The sequence below is a fragment of the Candoia aspera genome, chromosome 7 (assembly GCF_035149785.1).
Source record: "Candoia aspera isolate rCanAsp1 chromosome 7, rCanAsp1.hap2, whole genome shotgun sequence".
NCBI classification, from domain to species: domain Eukaryota; kingdom Metazoa; phylum Chordata; class Lepidosauria; order Squamata; family Boidae; genus Candoia; species Candoia aspera.
In genome coordinates, this window is record NC_086159.1 from 67,640,530 (window position 1) to 67,659,064 (window position 18,535).

Below are 18,535 nucleotides of genomic sequence, written 5' to 3' on the forward strand. Positions count from 1 at the left end.
TTACCATGTCCGTACACCAATTCACACACTGCCCAATGCCCCATACTGCTACAGCACTGTAGTAGTACTACAGCAGAATGCCTCCTTTTGAGACTGCAGAAATATAGAACTTGGATCAAGTGTGAGGCTTGGATTTTAAAAACAAGCTATTTTGTTCTGGAAGAGAGCAGTCAGAAGATAAAGAGATTGGGCCTTGGAGAGTCATGAGAGTGCCCATTACCATGCATTTTTAAAAACAGCCTCATCCTGGTAATCTGATTCTTCAAGAAATGTTCTAAAAATCTAGTTACAAAAAGAAGCCAATCTTGATTGAATCTGCGTACTTTGCTGAATAACTCAACGTTGATAAACATTACCTAAGGGCAAGAAGATTGGCTGACAGGCTTTATCAATTCTCCCTGTCATATGCTAGTCTAGTTTGAGGTGTGTTTCCTAGTTAATATGACTAATGCCTTTTGAGTTATATTTTTGTCTTTGCACTTTTATCACATAGGCAACATCATTTAAGGAAGTTTCTTTGTCTTGACAGCCAAACCCAAACTAATGTGTTCCAAACTTTATTTCTCCCCATACTGCCTCACCCTGGCATTTCAGCAGCAGCAGGTCCATTTGTTTTTATCTGAGAAAAACTTTATGTTTTCTTTAAGCCTACCATGGGATCTTGGAGCACATTGCTATCCATCCACAAACCCACATTTCTAATCAAGCTCGGGACAGTGTCCCACAAGCATTGCCCTCCTTTCTTCCTACATTTTCTCAGGAAGCCATGTATGGAGAAAACTCAACCTCATGGATGTTTGGTTGGTCTATAGAACCAGAGATGAAACTCCCTGTATTTTTCTCCAAAATATATCAAACTGTACTGTCTTCTACTGTCAAGCTTCTAAGTATCTGCTCCAATAAGACTGAGAGGAAATTTTTCTGAAGCTATAGTTCAAAGGCAAGTTATACCAGCAACATCTCTACTGCCCCAACCAAGGAAAAGCAGAAGGAAGAATCTCAGATCCATTTGTGTGTTCCATTTAAAATCCTTTGGTGGCCTAAACCTAGCCAGTCTCCACATTCCAATTTGCACTACATCAAGGATGAGCAACCTTTGGAATTTCAATTCCCCCTCTGCAACTCCCAGAGGCAGGATCAAAATATCTGGACTATTTTGCATTTCAGGGGGTTTTGAGTTTAAAAAACTCTGAACACTTCCAAGACATTTGGCCAGTTTTCTCCATTTGGGAAGCAATTTAACACATCCCTTAAGACTGCTTCCAAAAATCTCAGAAAACCTAAAAAGACACATGTAAAAGTGGGCTAAACATTTTGGCAATGCTCATTCTGGCATATGATGACATCACCAGAAACATCTCCCTGAAGCAAACAGGTTATCAGAAAGTCCAGAAAGTCTGCCTGCCATTCTGCATCAGGACTCTAGGACAATTACCCTGGACCTCCTCTGTTTCAGGAGGACTTCTATCTCCAACATAGAGTCTCCTCATACTTTAACCTCAACTCCCTTAAGTGTAGCATATTTGCATGTGTGTGTTTTTCTTTGCATAGTGAAGTCAGGCCAAGAAGCATAACAAAAACCTAGCCCAGCTACAATTTTAGTTGGTTTCTGCTTCTACGTTTTCCCCTTCCTGCTCATCGCTCTTTCTTTTCTGCCACTTAGCTCTTTACCCTCCTAAAACCGATTAAGAACAAAATATAAATCTTTACAAAATTCCAAAATGCTATTCTTTCTCAACAGCTCTTCTCCCCTCTCTGTATTCCGTTTCTCACAGTCTTCTGGCCCAATTTGCCAAACAAACAGCAAACAGTCTTTCCAAAACAGACCATATTCTCATGGTTGAAGATGCCAAGCAGACTAAAGGAATCAAGCTGTTGAAATCTCAAACACCATCCAAATCATAGACGTGCTATACCTTTTCCATCCAACCAGATTTTTAAAAGTTTTGGTTTTGTTGTTTACGTTTGGGATTTGTTAATTTGAAAGTTAGGCTTTATTTAGGATGTATTTACACTTTTTGCTATTTATAATTTGATTTCTAATTTCCACAGATGACAATTATATTTTGATATATTCCTGTTCTTTTTGCCATTTCCCCAAAGAAATCACTCAAATACACTGATTTGCTCCATCACATTTTGGTGATTGTTTAAAGTCTCTTAGTAATTGGGTAGAAGATCTGAAGTTCAAGTCACTTTCCTGAATGTACCTGGTAATAGAATAACACAGATTGGCATTAGTTATAGCACTTTGGAAGTTTGTCATTCTGGTGAGCTACAAGGGAGCACTATTCAGTTGAGGAACAGAGCGCTATAACCTTGATCTAAAATGAAAAATGAAACATTATTGCTATGAATTAGCCCCAGAATTTGGAGTAGGAGATCTGAATTGTAAAAATTAAGAATATGTTGCTACATAGCTCCTTACAATTCAGTGGATACCAGTCCTTGACTACCATTTATTCTCCTTTTTCTCTCCCCACTTCCCCCACCTCATCTTTCCCTGTATGGTTTGTGTTGCACTAGAACTGAAAGCAATGGCTCTACTGCTTACATGTTAAGGGAAAGTACTGCAGCTTCCTTAGAAGAAGATTAAAAAGCTGATTAGGTTGATCATTTAGTCAGCTCAGCAGTCCAGAAATGGTGTTGGCAAAGGGTCCTACAGCTTCAAAACTTTGCCAAAGGAATTTAGTTATGGCTTGGGCTTTTTCCATTCTTCCAGGTTCATTTTCTTGCTAGAAATCACAAAAAGGAGACTACATAATCATAAGCTTGCAGTACAGCATTCTTTTTGTTGGAGCGTACAGCTTTTATATCTGCATTGCTCCTTGCTATTACCCTTTAAGAAAATGACTCCTTACTATAAAGAAAATTGTAGTGCAGCACAACGGTTTATTAAGAAAGAGAAGGGGGCGGTGAGCTAGTTCCAACTGCCAGAGGTTTTAATGAAACAAAGAGTAGCTATTCACATTCATGTGAACAACAAGCATTTGGAAAAGATAACTAATTTTTCCAGCCTAGATGTAGCTGTGTAACACTTTTCAGAATACCAAGTCAGGCTCAGAGAAGCATTTTAGCTCTAATATGATTCAAGAGAGGAAATTTAATTGTGAATCAATAACATGGATTAAGCTTTCCTCAAAGTCTTATGATCAATGTCATTTTTGTCATAAAGAAATGGGACAACACGTTAGCATATTAGATAACTTTAATTTTTAATTTTACATTTGGTTTGTACTTTGTATGCTTCTGCCTGTCTGGTGAGATCATTGCTTAATCAATGGCCAGGCATGCTCCAGGCCATTGATTAAGCAATATCATCTGGCAGGACCCAGGAAGTGTGCATTCTCAGTGTTGGCTTGTGGCCTCTGGAATTATATGCCCCTGGAGATCCATACTGTTCCTACCTTACTGATTTTTCGCAAATTGTTAAAAACCTGGTTGTTGTTCCAGGCCTTCAGTCAGGAAGGTGGTCAAGCCACTTTGGTTTTTTTGTAATATCCTCTTGATCTTTTTGTATTATGGGGTCGGTCTTCCGGTTGGCTCTATTTCCTTTTCTTTGATTTTTTTAAAAAAATTATTTTAAATTGTTAAGCTGACCAGAATATTAAAATTAAATTCTATATTATAGCCATTTTCTGACACTTCTTCTGTGCTTCTGCTTTAGTTCTCCCTTGGGTGCAAAGAAGAATTTTTCCATTAGCCATTACAGAACGAAATTTCTTTCTAATGGAACTGCCATCCAGAATTTGAAAAATGCTGAAATGAATTATTCACCACCTTCTGACACAACCAAGATCTTACTATCTCATGAAAAACATGAAATACTATTCTTAACCTATCAAAAAATATTTTTGCTTGGTTGGGCTGATGACAAGGTTTCCAGTGTGAATTCTATTATATCCTCTTTTTAGAAAATTTTTTAATGGCGTCCACTGTAGTTCCTTGGCAGTGCTAAGGCACCGCTTTTCTTCCGCAATCAGCTGGAATTGCTGTGGAAGTAAGGTAGCACTATGTGAAAAACCAATCATAAATTCCGACGTATAATCAAAATTACATTGCATTCAACAAATGTACGTCTAATTAACGCTTCTGCACTGCAACTTCAAACTCTAGTAATTCCTGTTCATTGTGGCCCTAACAATAACTGACTGAGGAAAAAAATCATTACAAAGGTTATTTAACAATAAAAATGGAAGACAGGAGAAATAAAACAGTGATTAAAGCTTCCTGCAATGGAAAAGAGTATCAGCTGCACAGAAGAGAATGGAATTAGAAGATGATGAAGTTACTCTGTTTGGAGCAGGAACATTCTCTAATTAATAGAACAGTAGTTTAGAAAAATCTCAATAATTTTGATTGTCACCAAACATAATCTAGTGTTATAATTCCATTATAAGTGATGTTGTTGGATACTAAATGAGGGATAGTGAAATCCTTTCACATTTACCTGGGAGTAGTTTTCATAGTACTGAATAAGACTTACTTCTGAGTAGATACACATATGAATGTTATTGTTCATGACTAGTATGAAGCAACCCCACTGAAAAAGTAGCAAAGAAGCAGAAGAGATTTGTTTTAGCAAGATAACTTACAAGAGAGCTTGGATGGATGGATGGATGGATAATAGATATATCAATGTATTTCTCTATATCTAATAAAACTTGGCTTAAAGTTTAATCTAAGAGTACTATGAATACTTGTCCAATTTTTCTCTATGTATGCTATAGCATTATATTCACCAGAGGAAATGTGTCCTAACAGTCAGGAATCACGCTGAGACGAGGAATAGGTCTCTAGTGTTTATTGCTGCTACATAAGACAGAAAATCCTAACAAACTGAAGAAGTGTGGGAAAAACCCAGACAGATAAACCCCAAGAGTCAAGGCGGGTCTGTTCTGTGTCTCTTTGAATGGCTGCTCAACTCCTCAGTACTACGCATGCGTTTTCCCTCCTGGATAGAGGCCCCCTCCTGCTCACCATCAGTGCTCATGACAAAATCTCAATAATAAAACAAATAATTGGCTTTTAATATAATAAAAATACTGGAGTTTCCCATATACAAAGCAAACAGACTTTGAATTGATTAAAGAATCTTTAACTAGCAGCACTAAAAATTATAAAATATATCTTCTATTAAAAATGAAGTCCTGTGTGAAGTTTGTTAGTCTCTTCCAATATGTGACACACATGACTTCGAAGTAATTTCAAAATTATGTCCATCTATCCCCAGTGTGGGTAATTAGTAATAAAGAAAAAACATATTAGACTAAAGTCACAACATCAAATAAGTTGGGAAGGGAGCGAAGTCACAAGATTGTCACATGCAATTGCAGCTTTGAACACAAGTCCCAAAACCATTACTGTATAGCATGTCTGCATTAATCATATGCCAGTCCCTTGAGCTATATGATTTATTCATATAAGTATTTAAAAAGTTAAACATCAAAAAAGTTATAGAATAATATCTTAGACTAACCAAACTGAACATTTCGGAGCACCTCAACTACACTTAAGCTTTTTATTATTCTGGATCACTAATGTGTTGTATTTATACACTATATTACTGGTTTTCATGCTCATAATTTGTGGTCTATTGGCTGGAATAATAAAACTATATCTATATAAGCTTTCAGAGTCAACACTATAGGTTTTAAAAGTTATACAAAAATAACTCCTCCACATTTTCAAATAAACACTTTTAGGTACAACATGTGTTACCTTGTATGTGCCGCTGTATTGAATATCTTACACACAATGTGAGGTTTGCACTAGGTACCTATACAATAACACTAACTAGTCTTACTATTTTACTCTTACTTGAATTCTAGCACCAGCTTTTTTCAAATCACTACTGAATCTTGGCATAATACAATTAAGAAAGATTTGGTACCACCCCCCAACACCTCTTGCCACTGATGTTCAAAAAAGAAGTGTGATGTGACCTTTAAATCAGCACTTACAACTGATTTCATCCCACAGTGTTTTTTTACTGAAGGCCAAATGAGAAGTCTTTTTTTTTTTTGACAAAGGAGAACCCACAGTGCACATTATTAATATAATGAAAAAATACCATTCTGAAAACTAATGTAACAGCAGCACTTCTTTCAAAAGTCAACTGAAGCATTTCTTATAAAATTAAGCAACATAAAAGCAACATACCTGCCCCAAGCTGCTTCCATTGTCGATTTCTCACTAACCGAAGCACAAGAGGACTCGACAACACTTGACTTGTTCAGTTTATAGCAAAACCCACACATTGGATCCAGCATGCAACCATTACAATAACTGAAACAAAGAATGAAAAGTTATCACTATAAGTCAACCTTTTAAAAGAGAAGCATTAAATAAGAATGGGAATTAATTGGGTTCTCAAAGGACAAGCTGGAATCTTAGATTCATCAAGGACTTTATACAACTTTGGCAAACTGACTCATTTTTGTTGTATGGAGAACATTTCCATAGTTTATGAAAAGTAATAGCAAAGAAAAAATGGTGGCATTTAAACTAAAATGGATATAGATCCAATTAAAGGTAATAGTTTCTGAATTCCACAGAATCACTTGGACAATTAAGAATGCTTACGCTGAGACAGAGATACAAATAGTAGAAGTCTGGAAGTATCCAGCTTCAGTCATTACAGAGATAAAAATATAATGAGAAAAATGACTACATTCCCACAAAAATAAAGATGGGAAAACAGTCAATGTCAGCATTTAAGTGACAATCACAAATGTGTTGTTTCTAAAGGTAATCAAGCACCTTTCTTTTTACTTGTGATTCACATGCATGTTTTAAAAACAACAGTCACAAAACTCTGAATACATTCATTTTTGTCTTAACACAGCTTGTTATTTCATTTCATGCCAAATGTACTATGATTTTAATGAAATAGTTTTTTATATTGAGAAGCGAAGACAGTCCTGCTTCTTGGTACAACTACACCAGCCCACCCATATCTGGTGCCCTCAAGATGTACAGTACTGAAGTTCAAGCTGACTGGGGATTTATGGAAGGGTTTTTTTTTTTTTTTGAGTCATTCCAGACTGCCTTCTATCCTCAGGATAGCACTAACTAGCTTTCACTCTTAGACTGTTCACCTTTATTTAAAAAGTTACAGAATTGATATCAAAGAATAGCACAAAGGATCTTCTGTTTAGATCCATGGAATTTAGGCTGAGGGGTTCTGCAGGGTTCCTTTCTCTCCCACTTGCTGATTAAGCTCTGGGATATGGCACCATCAGCTCTCCCTCACCATTCCATGCAAAGCAGGGTGTCTGGGAAAAAAAGATGGCTCTCCAGATGAAGGACAGCACAACAAGGTGCATACTTGTGAACTGCAGCTCTTCAGATGGCCGTCTGTTCATGAATGGGCTTTGTATCGATGCAGAGTACGTTTAAGAACATTCTCAACCTGAGTGTTATAGCTGGAGCTTCCCCCACCTTTCCACCTAATACACCGAATTGTAGGTTCCTGCAGATGGACTCAGTTCCTTGAGTAACACAGATGCATACCCATTAAGGCAATAACTGAATAAAAAGATAGGTGGGTATAGAGAATCAAAGAGATGACCCTAGGGAAAATAGGCAAGAATCATTGTATAAGCAAAGAGAGCTGAAACATTCCTTAAGTCCAGGGAAACAAGATAGTATTTGGAAGAGACTCAGGCAGACTCCTCCCTGATTCATTTGAAATATCAGAGGGAGAGGAGGTAAATCACAATCAGGTTTGCAAGATTCTGTTATTATAGCCTATCTCAATACAGCCCTAGTCTTCCAGTGGAGTCTGTTTCCTGATCTGGTCTATTCTGAAGAGCTGACAGTTGGTGAGTTCTTGTATAGTAATCCAGTTTTTATCCTGCCTTTCTGTTCATAAGCAGCAAGGTGGCTAATACAAAATGATAATGAACTGTTAAATTTACTATTAATTAATTAAAATGAGAAGCCCTGGCTAACGAGGAAGTCCTGAGGAACCACATCCTAAAATTTGGAAGTAATAGAAGAGAAGGTCCTCTCCCTGAAAAAAGCAGACTTACGTTTTAAGATGCTACTTCTACCCTTCTTAAAGTAGTATTACATTCAGATTTAAATGAATCTTTGATACCACATCAAGTAAAAAAGGCTGAATCACAATGAAGAACAACTTTATTCTACTTAACATATTAAATAAAGGATTGCTTCACAGTTCCTCTAGCTCACTTGTTAACTGGATAAAGATAATTGCCAGGGGAAAAAAAGATGTATAAAAGAGGCAGGACACAAATCAGCATAGCTCCAAATGTTATCTCCCATAAGTACCGTATAGAAATATTTACAAAGAGAATTTGTTGTGGAAAAAACTCCTTCCATGACAGACACAGATTTTTCAGAAAGCATATTGTGGAAAAGTGAAAAAACAAACAAAAAATATTCCAATTATGAAAGTGACACTTGTACTAAATAAACTTTAATGAAAGAAGGAACTAGTCTTCTGGAATGCAATTAAAATTAACTGACCCAGATTTACTCTCAAGTCTTTAACAAATATTGAAAAGGACCAGCATTTGGCCTCATGCAAGTGCCAAGTAGACGGTTCCTCACCGCTTGTAAAACATTCAATATTTCAAACATAAAGTCTGCACCAGCTGAATCTTCCAAGCTATATAATGAGGTCTGGGAGTTCTGGATGGGAAATCCTGCTTGCTTTCATTAATACCAAATCCAGTTTTAGCAAATATTTCCAGCTATCATCCCTGAGCTAACAGAAGCAGAGAAAACCAAGGAGTGAAGAATATGTGGTTTAGATGAACTTTTGGTACAACCTTATTGCATGAAGGAAAAAGGGTACGAACAATGATAGTCCTTGAATCGGAGAGGCATTTCCTTGGGTTCTGTTCTTATGGTATATTCTGGGACAAGAGCTTCTGCACTGGGCATTCACTTAAGCATGAGCAGCTCTGTAGGTTATTTATTTACTGAACTTATGCCCCACTGCAGTCAAGTGACTCTCAGTGGCTTAGAAGGTATGTAAAACAATGGCAATTAAAATATCCATGATAAGAGCATCAACATAATGATGGAGACTGATCTTGGGGGGGGGGGGCATTTCAAAGCAACGGTGGAGCACTGCCACCTAGCCTCAGATCTTCTGGCACTGTGGGCCAACTAGCAGCTGTTCTCTACAAGATCTAATGAGTTGGGGTGAGTCTGGTTGAAGCAAGTACTCCTGTAGATACTCAGGTGCCAAGCCTTGAATGTCAGGGTTTCATTGGGCTTACCAGTATTATAAATTATGTCTGGAAATGTATTGGTAACCAGTGCAGGACCCACAAGATCTGTCTTATATGCTCCCATCTCCAGGAGCTGGCAAGCACACAGGCCACCACACTGTGGACCAGTTGCAGTTTCCCAATAGTTTTTAAGGACATACCCATTTTTTATAGTCCAATTGGGTGGTGAGGAGGATATGAGTTATTGTAGCCAGGTCCTCCTGCATTAGGTATGATTGCAACTGGTCTCAATTTCCAGCAGGTGGGCAAAGGGTCCTCTAGCCATGACCTCTGTCTGCTATTTGAGCAGGAGCCATGGGACCCCAAATTACAAATCTGCTCTTTCATGGGTAGTGCTGCCCATCCAGAAACAGCACTAGCATCAGCAGATAACTCCCTTGTAAAAAGCAGTAACTCCATCTTGGGTTTAGCTTCACTGTTCTCTCCCTTCTAGATCCCTATGGCCTGCAAACATCAGGATAAGACATCAACAGCACCTCTTCTGCCAGGGGTAGTGATCTAAAGTTGGGTTTGATAGATCTATTTAACCGCACCCTGAACTGGTGGATGATCTTACCTAGCAACTCCATATAGATGTTAAAAAGCAAGGTAGAGAGGATCAACCTTGTACACTCACATACTGGAGGCCACTGGGCTGACCTCTTTCTCTATCCAAATCACTGACTGAAACTGCCTACTAAGGAAGGTGCAGAAGCACTACAAAACAGTGCCTCCAATGCCCAACCCTCTTAGGCAGTCCAGTAAGATAACAACATTGGTGACACTGAAGGCTGCTGAGAGGTCCCGCCCCCCGACAAAAATGAGAGGAAATAGATGCCATTCTTGTAGGATCTTACTGGATTTAGATAGTGTGCCAACAGGTTGCTAGATCTGATGAACTACAATTATGCGAATGTGTTTGCATAAGCCTCAAAGAACCAAGGGGTCCTCTATAGTATATGGATGCAATGTAGGGATTGCCTCCATTATTGCTAATAATGCCAGTTTGGTGTAGTTTGGTGTAGTGGTTAAGGCATCAGGCTAGAAACTGGGAGACCGTAAGTTCCAGTCCCACCTTAGGCACAAAGCCAGCTGGGTGACCTTGGGCCAGTCACTCTCTCTCAGCCCAACTCACCTCACAGAGTTGCTGTTGTAGGGAAAATAGGAGGTTGTAGGGAAAATAGGAGGATGAAGGAGTATTAGGTATGTTCGCCGCCTTGAGTTATTTATAAAAATAATAAAGGTCGGATATAAAATACAATACAATAAAATAAAATAAATAGTAGAGGGGAACATTCATATTTACAGAGAAAACCTGGATGGGAGGCAACATACTCAATAGCCACTGAAATTGTGCAGAGTTAACAACTGATGCTTTGTCAAGTGAGAATAATATTAACCCAGCATTGGTCTTTACTAGAAAGGCAGAACTCTGTGGAGTCTAGTGTTATACCAATAAACATCAAGGTTCAGGATAGGGAAAAACGTTTCTCCAAACTGATGCATAGGCCTAGTAAAACAAAGTATCCTTGATGTTGTGTTTCTTGAATGAACCATTAAGAACCAATTGTTTAGAAATGGATAAATAGAGGATTCCCTGTCACTTCTGCTATACTTTTTCAGCATACATGAGGAGCCATGCTGTGACTGTGAAATTGAAACAATGCTTCCTCTATGGCAAGCTATAAACATTGATAATGGCATCTTGAGGCTGAAATATGAAAATCAGGATCCTGGATGTCTAGAGACTCAACCCAATCTCCTTCTCTAAGGAAAGGACAGATGGATGCCAGCAATGCTACTAAAAGTGTTGTAAAGTAATGAAGTTTTCAAATTGTCTTGAAATGAGATGCAAAAAGTCACCTATCAAATATTGAGAATAAAATCCTTTCTTTTGCCAGTAAGGATGTCTGTTCAATTACTGTTTGGAGAGTAGAAGATGGCACTCCTCCAGTAAGGAAATGGAGGGATAGTGCACAGTCACTCAATAGCATATTCCCAATCAATGACAGTAAAGTCTCAGTTGTCCACATGTCCATAAAATCAAGCCAAAGAATCTGAGGGTGGTGCAGAGGATACTTTTGCAAATTAAAAAAAAGGTTGCTTTGATTATTGGGAAGATTTTCTGTTAACATTTAATCGTAAGGAAGGACCAGTACTTGGAGGCTCCTCCTGAATCCTGCTTTGGCTGTGAGGTGAAAAAGACTGGAAACATTACTGGGAAAAAGAAGTATGGTTGCATGGACATGACTTGGAGAGAAATCCATCCATTAGGCATACCCTCAAGGCCAGCAACATTAAGCAGATGATACCACTTTGATGGCTGAAAGCGAAGACGAACTGAGGAGCCTTATGATGAAGGTGAAAGAAGAAAGTGCAAAAGCTGGTTTGCAGCTAAACCTCAAAAAAACCAAGATTATGGCAACCAGCTTGATTGATAACTGGCAAATAGAGGGAGAAAATGTAGAAGCAGTGAAAGACTTTGTATTCCTAGGTGCAAAGATTACTGCAGATGCTGACTGCAGTCAGGAAATCAGAAGACGCTTAATCCTTGGGAGAAGAGCAATGACAAATCTCGATAAAATAGTTAAGAGCAGAGACATCACACTGACAACAAAGGCCCGCATAGTTAAAGCAATGGTGTTCCCTGTAGTAACATATGGCTGCGAGAGCTGGACCATAAGGAAGGCTGAGCGAAGGAAGATCGATGCTTTTGAACTGTGGTGTTGGAGGAAAATTCTGAGAGTGCCTTGGACTGCAAGAAGATCCAACCAGTCCATCCTCCAGGAAATCAAGCCAGACTGCTCACTTGAGGGAATGATATTAAAGGCAAAACTGAAATACTTTGGCCACATAATGAGAAGACAGGACACCCTGGAGAAGATGCTGATGCTAGGGAGAGTGGAAGGCAAAAGGAAGAGGGGCCGACCAAGGGCAAGATGGATGGATGATATTCTAGAGGTGACGGACTCGTCCCTGGGGGAGCTGGGGGTGTTGACGACCGACAGGAAGCTCTGGCGTGGGCTGGTCCATGAAGTCACGAAGAGTCGGAAGCGACTAAACGAATAAACAACAACATGAATGATAAATATGAAAATATGAAATGCAACTTCTCTGCTCACATTTTTGGAACTAAGAACTGTGTACAGTATCAACTGGCATGCCAAAACAGCAGGTTTCATCCTAAATAACTATGCATGCAGCTATCAGATACACTGGTAAATATCTGTACAATTTCCCCCTAAAGAATTGTCTCCTATGCCTGCCTCCCAATTTGCACCATGGTTTCAGCCTACTTTTCTTGTGGCCATTGGTGTTTGTGCCAGCATTTGCCCTTCATTTCAGCGTCAAGTGCCTTTTTTCCTCCAGATATAAGGGGAGTGCCAATGCAGAAGAAGGAACACACCTTTTGAAGAATCGGTCCTCGATATTGATAGCTGGCCAATAACATAACTTTTAGTAGTACCACTGTAGATGTCAGTGGAACCATTTTATTGGGAATAGGAAATTTCAAAGTAGCTTGGCCAACAGCTAATTTTAGTCAATCCTGAAACCATTTTATAAGAAACCTTTGAAGTCTGTTACCATAATGATGTTCTTAGGAGGGACCAATGCGTTATTTATTAAGTTTGAGCAGGGGGACAAAACTCATCAAGAGATCTATTATTGAACACACTGAGCACAAGGAATGTATTGGAGAAACTGAGTAGGATATTTAGTTTGTTTTCAAAAAGAAACTGAAAACGATTTATTTTCTTTCCACACAAGTAAGATGTGTTTAATGAACATGGCTTCTTTTGATTAAAAAAAATCAAAAAATAAAATCAGTTGCACAGAAGAACCAATATCTATATGTGTATAGATAACACTTGAAGAATACAGTTACAGGTAAACAACCGGTGGCCTGTTTTTATTGGCCATCATCTGGACAGCGACCAGTGTTCCATCCCCAGTGCCTCTCCTGCTTCAAATGGAATGGAGGGATTGTAGTGATGAAGATGGCACATCCCTTCCCAGTCCAAAGCTGAAGTAAAAGACCAAAAAGAAGTAACTACCTATACAACATCTTAGACTATCTAGAAATAGACTATCTATACAACCAATACACTATTACAACCTCTTGGTATCACTGTAACACACAAACCAACAAAAACCAAAATATCTTTAGCAAACCCAAAGACTCAGTAACGAAAAAAGAAAAAAAAAGGCATACAGTGTAAGGACTCTGACAGCCACTATGTAGAACAGACAGAAGACTGGCAGAATGCATTCACAAATATCAACTAGCACTCAGAAGACATGATGAAAATTCCTTAATCTCTCAACACATCGTCAAATTCAACCACAATTTCAACTAGGAAACTACTGACATTTTAGACCAAGCCAAATCCAAAAATGCTAGGGAATTCCTCGGAGCTTGGCATTCCAACAAATCAGCCATCCACAGACACGCAAACACTATTGACATACCATATAAAAAATATAACCAAAAGTCAAGGAAGAAAACAAACAGCTCAGAGAGCACGCGCACACAGACAACAGCAGCCAACACCCAGATAAACAGGAAACACCACCAGATAAACAATCATGTTAGTCAAGGAACTATCAAGACCAGCAGGGAAAGATATTATATACAGTATAAACAACCAGCAAACTCCATTATCTCATGCACTGATGATATTACCTAGCCTGGAAATGAAATGCCTGCAGGAAAACCATGATCAGAAAATAACAAGAACCCAATATACGATGTTTACCTCGTATTCCAATTTCCTGCATTTCTGAAGCATGACTGGAAATTAGAAAAAACTTATACTCATAAAAAACACCATATATGTGTTTTTTATGACTGAATGTATATGGTTATTGTAAAGACATCAGTGAATCAACATGGTATGAGTAAAGCTGTACAAATTAATTATGAGTTTTAGAACTTGTTTTGGAAAAGATTGCTTGTATTTTAGGAAAATTTCAGCATTTTTCTGACTTCTGCTGAACAAAACACGTGTTCAACTAAAATAGCTTCTATGAGCCAAGCCAAAGTAATTTTGGGCTTATTTTTAAATAACAAATCTCTGGCTATAGATTGTGTAAAAGCAAAGGGCTCTGTGTCTCAATGTGATTTTCTTCTTAACCCATCCTCTATCTCCCTGGATGTTTCTCAGCAAATAAACTCTCCCACCTGGATCACAATTTATGCATCTCTATATTCCCACAGTGCAAATCTAGAGAGACGATAGCCAAGAAAAGACTAGTCCTCTTTCCTATCACACTGTCCCAAATGCATCCCACCCAAGTCACTGGTTTACAGTGGATAAATTCATTTTCTCTTTGGCCATCTGCCACTTCTGAACTAGACTGGGAAACAACAACTGCTGTGAACTGAATTAATAAATGAAATTGTTTAATTCTTAACTCTTCAGATCTTTTTTCTCCCACTGTATTCTATGAAGTCTATTTAACTCACTTGTCTTCCACAGCCACTGCAGAAACTTGCTTGCACTAGGAAATCAGCACTTTTACATGGACTTGCTGGGAGATTGAGAAAAGACTGTACAAAGTGCAGATTAATGGTGAAGTATTTGTTTCTTCTGAATCTGTCATTAATTGGTCCAATCCCTTTCAGGCTGGATTCACATCACATAGTAAGCCATAATGTGGTTTGTTAAGCAACAGCTGAATATTAAGTCCTCACTTAACAATGGTGATTGGGACCGTCAACTCCACCGCTAAGCGACACGGTTGTAAAGTGTGATGTCACGTGACTACGCTGACTTACAACAGCAGTTGTGGCAGGTCCAGTTGCCACCATTAAGCAAATCCTCCATGGTCGCTAAGCGCAACATCACAACATCACCATTTGTGACCTCCTGCTGGCTTTCCCACTGATGTTGCTTGTTGGAAGCCAGCAGTGAAGGTCGCAAATGGTGATCATGTGACTGCGGGATGTTGCAATCATAATTATGAGCCAGTTGCCAAGTGCCCTAATTGCAATCATGTGACCACGGGGACATTGTGACAGCAAGAACTGGTCATAAGTCTCCTCATTCAGTGCTGTCATAACTTTGAGTGGTTGCTGAATGAGTGGTCATTAAGCAAGGACTACCTGTAGATTGCACGAAACCAGCCAATGTTGCTTATAAACTATGATTTATAGATGTTGTGCAACCCAGTTTATTATGCTCCTAGTTCATAGTCTTATAATGGCACTTTCTTCAGATAAAGCTCTGCATCTTTTTCTTCACCCTTATTTATTCAATCCTGGGGTATTGCAGAAGAGAGCAACCAAGATGAGAAGGGGGCTGGAAGAAAAAATGTATGAGTAATAACAAAAATGTTTAACTTGGAGAAGACTGTATCTGAAAGACTGTATTGTACAAGGGCAGAGTTTGCAGAGTTGTTTCAGAAGGATAAGAAACAATGGGAATAAATTACAAAGATATTAGTTGGCTATCAGGAAAAAATCTTAACAGTCAGAGTTATCCCAGAGTAACAACTGCTCAGCAATGAAACAGACCTTGGGTGGTGGTGGCCTCTCCTTCTCTGGAGTGTTTCAACAAAGGCTAGTCATCTGTCAAGGATGCTATAGTTATGGATTCCTGCATTGGGCAGAGGATTAGACTAGATTCTTTCCAAGATCCCTTCCAATCCTTCCATTCTGTAATTCTATGATTCTGATACTAGTAAATCCTGAGATAAAAATAAGAAACAAGTGAGACTTTTCTTGCAGGAGAAACTGAGGAGACACGTGATCAGAGGTAGGTACCACGTTAACAGTCTAGGCTCTACCTATTTCTCTTCACAGTTTTTCTTGGCTCTAAGCCCCCTGGAATAATTAAGACTCATGGCTAGCTTTTTCATCTCCTTCAGTTTTTGGCTGCAAGTATGCAAGTCCTCTTCCTCCTCTTTTCACTTCTATGACACAGCCCCTTCCATACAGACATATCTTGAGGAAAGCTCTATGTATGATGGAAAGCTTCATTTTGGCTGAGGCTTACCGTCTTATCAGAAATAATTCCCTGACAGGAAAAAGAAAGAAGACTGAAGTTTATTCAACCTATTTACAATATTCAGATTTCATATTATCTCAGCATGTTATACACACAAGCTTTAAGGTAAAGGTAAAGGTTTCCCTTGACGTAAAGTCCAGTCGAGTCCGACTCTAGGGGGCGGTGCTCATCTCCGTTTCTAAGCCTTGGAGCCGGCGTTGTCATAGACACTTCCGGGTCATGTGGCCAGCATGACGACTCGGAACGCCGTTACCTTCCCGCCGAAGCGGTACCTATTGATCTACTCACATTTGCATGTTTTCGAACTGCTAGGTGAGCAGGAGCTGGGACGAGCAACGGGAACTCACCCCGCCGCGCGGTTTCGAACCACCGACCTTCCGATCGGCAGCTCAGCAGTTTAACCCGCAGCGCCACCGCGTCCCATTACACAAGCTTTACATTTCACAAAATTGCAATCAAAAGACAAGTGGGCCATCTTTCTCACTGGGTAAAAATGTGTAAGTTCCCAACAACTGGTCTCACAGTCATGATCTGAACTAACTGCAGCTTTTGAGCAGTATTCTAAAGACAACCCCACCTGTAACCATTATAATAGCCTAACTTGGAGTGTACCATAGCGAAGGTTAAAAATGGTCACGAACTCTCTTTTCAGAAACCATCCAAGCAGCAACAACAGCTTTAAGATGTTAGAAGGTACTTAGGACCACAGAGATCTAAAGGCATCCTCAAATGTACTATTAATGTGTATTCCAAGCTTTATTTACCCTACTTCTATAGCCTAGTCTATATCCTCCGGTTCTACTCAATATTGTTCAATTTCTCTTTTTATTAATGTTTCTGTAATAGCTGCCACGTTTGATCAATGTTGATAAAGGGTCACAATATCCATCTTTCAAAAAGGAGTATTTTTTTTCTTGGGAAAGGCCACCCATTCATTGCAAAATCCATCAGTAGTTTTTCCTAACACTGAACAGTTGAATCTAATTGGAACACACTGTATCTCACCATTCTGCCTCTCACACACAGACACCCAAAATGGAAGTGAATGCCATTAGCTGTTATATTTTTTTAAAACATGTATTCACATTGACTCGGCTTCATTCTTTTCATTTCCCACGAGTCATGTAAAGGCTCTTTCTGCCACAGGAAATTAAAGGAATCTCTATCTAAATAGTGCTGAATCACACATCACAAAGCACATTTCATCTGTACTTAAAAAAATACAGAAAGTAAAACTGTCAGACCAAGTAACTCTGAGTTGCAGAATTATTCTGTTCCTGTGGCAGGTGCAGATGAACCACCTTAGATGATTTCAGTGAGGAAATATTATAGAGAGAGACTTTATCTTAAGTAACTGGCATTTAATTTGATTTCTGTCCATATAATGCAATTATTTATTTATTTTTCCCCATTTGGGGGACTATTGGAAAGAGCCTCAGGTTAGTTAACAATAATAAAGACAATGCAGCGCATCACCGGAAAGAGTTTAAAAATTCAAAATCATAGCAGCACAAGGAGGATTTAAACTAATTTATCTTTCCTCTGAAGAAAAATATTTTCACTGCATTTCACCTTGATGAGGCCAATTATGAGATTGTTATTCGCCATTTTGGACTTTATATTTTATATTTTATATTTTGCATTTTTATATTTATGTGTATTTATATTTATATTGTATGGTTTAATGATATTTTAATCTTTAATTGTTTGTAAACTGCCCAGAGTTGTTGCAATACAAGATGGGCAGTAAAGAAATATGGATGGATGGATGGATGGATGGATGGATGGATGGATGGATGGTCAGGAGGCTCATGATAAGCTTCAGTGAATCTCTCCCCTCCCTCAGCACCTTGTTAGGGATTGATCTTGTTTGCTCACCTACAACTCCACAAATGAAAGTGAGGAAGGTCTCAGGTGGCAATACGCACAAACAATATGAGGGGAGGTGGGGCATGTCCAATCAGTCTGCTCCAGGTGACTGATAGTCCCTGTTGGGTTCCAGAAGGAGCTAGTGGTTTTCCCTGAAGATCTGGTGGGCAGCTCAGACAAGACCTTGGTTGCTGCCTGGAATAGGCAGATGACCAAGGCCTTGGACCAGATTGTTCCTATGCAGCCTTTCTCTGTGCATTGATCCTGGGTGCATCTCGGTTTTTCGAGGAGCTATGAAATATGAAGCACTAGAAATAACACCTGGACTACTGTTGAAGGAAGAAGAGTGAATCTAACCAAACACAAGAAAGAGTCCACATATGGGCCTACTTTGTGGCAATAAGGGCA

General features: G+C 39.0%; 1 protein-coding gene across 4 annotated transcripts in view; it reads right to left on the reverse strand.

Annotated features, from left to right (window-relative positions):
• SLC2A13 (solute carrier family 2 member 13) overlaps positions 1-18,535 on the reverse strand; it is a 135,947-nt gene that overhangs the window by 21,143 nt on the left and 96,269 nt on the right. For 3 of the 4 annotated variants that reach the window (XR_010068283.1, XM_063307979.1, XM_063307978.1), the window contains exon 7: positions 6,163-6,288. Coding sequence is in view for 2 of the 4 variants with exons in the window: in XM_063307979.1 (XP_063164049.1) it covers positions 6,163-6,288 (126 nt within the window). In the remaining 2 variants the exon portion in view is untranslated. Of the gene's footprint in view, positions 1-6,162; positions 6,289-18,535 lie in introns of those variants that run through there. The other variant, XR_010068284.1, reaches the window with a different exon arrangement.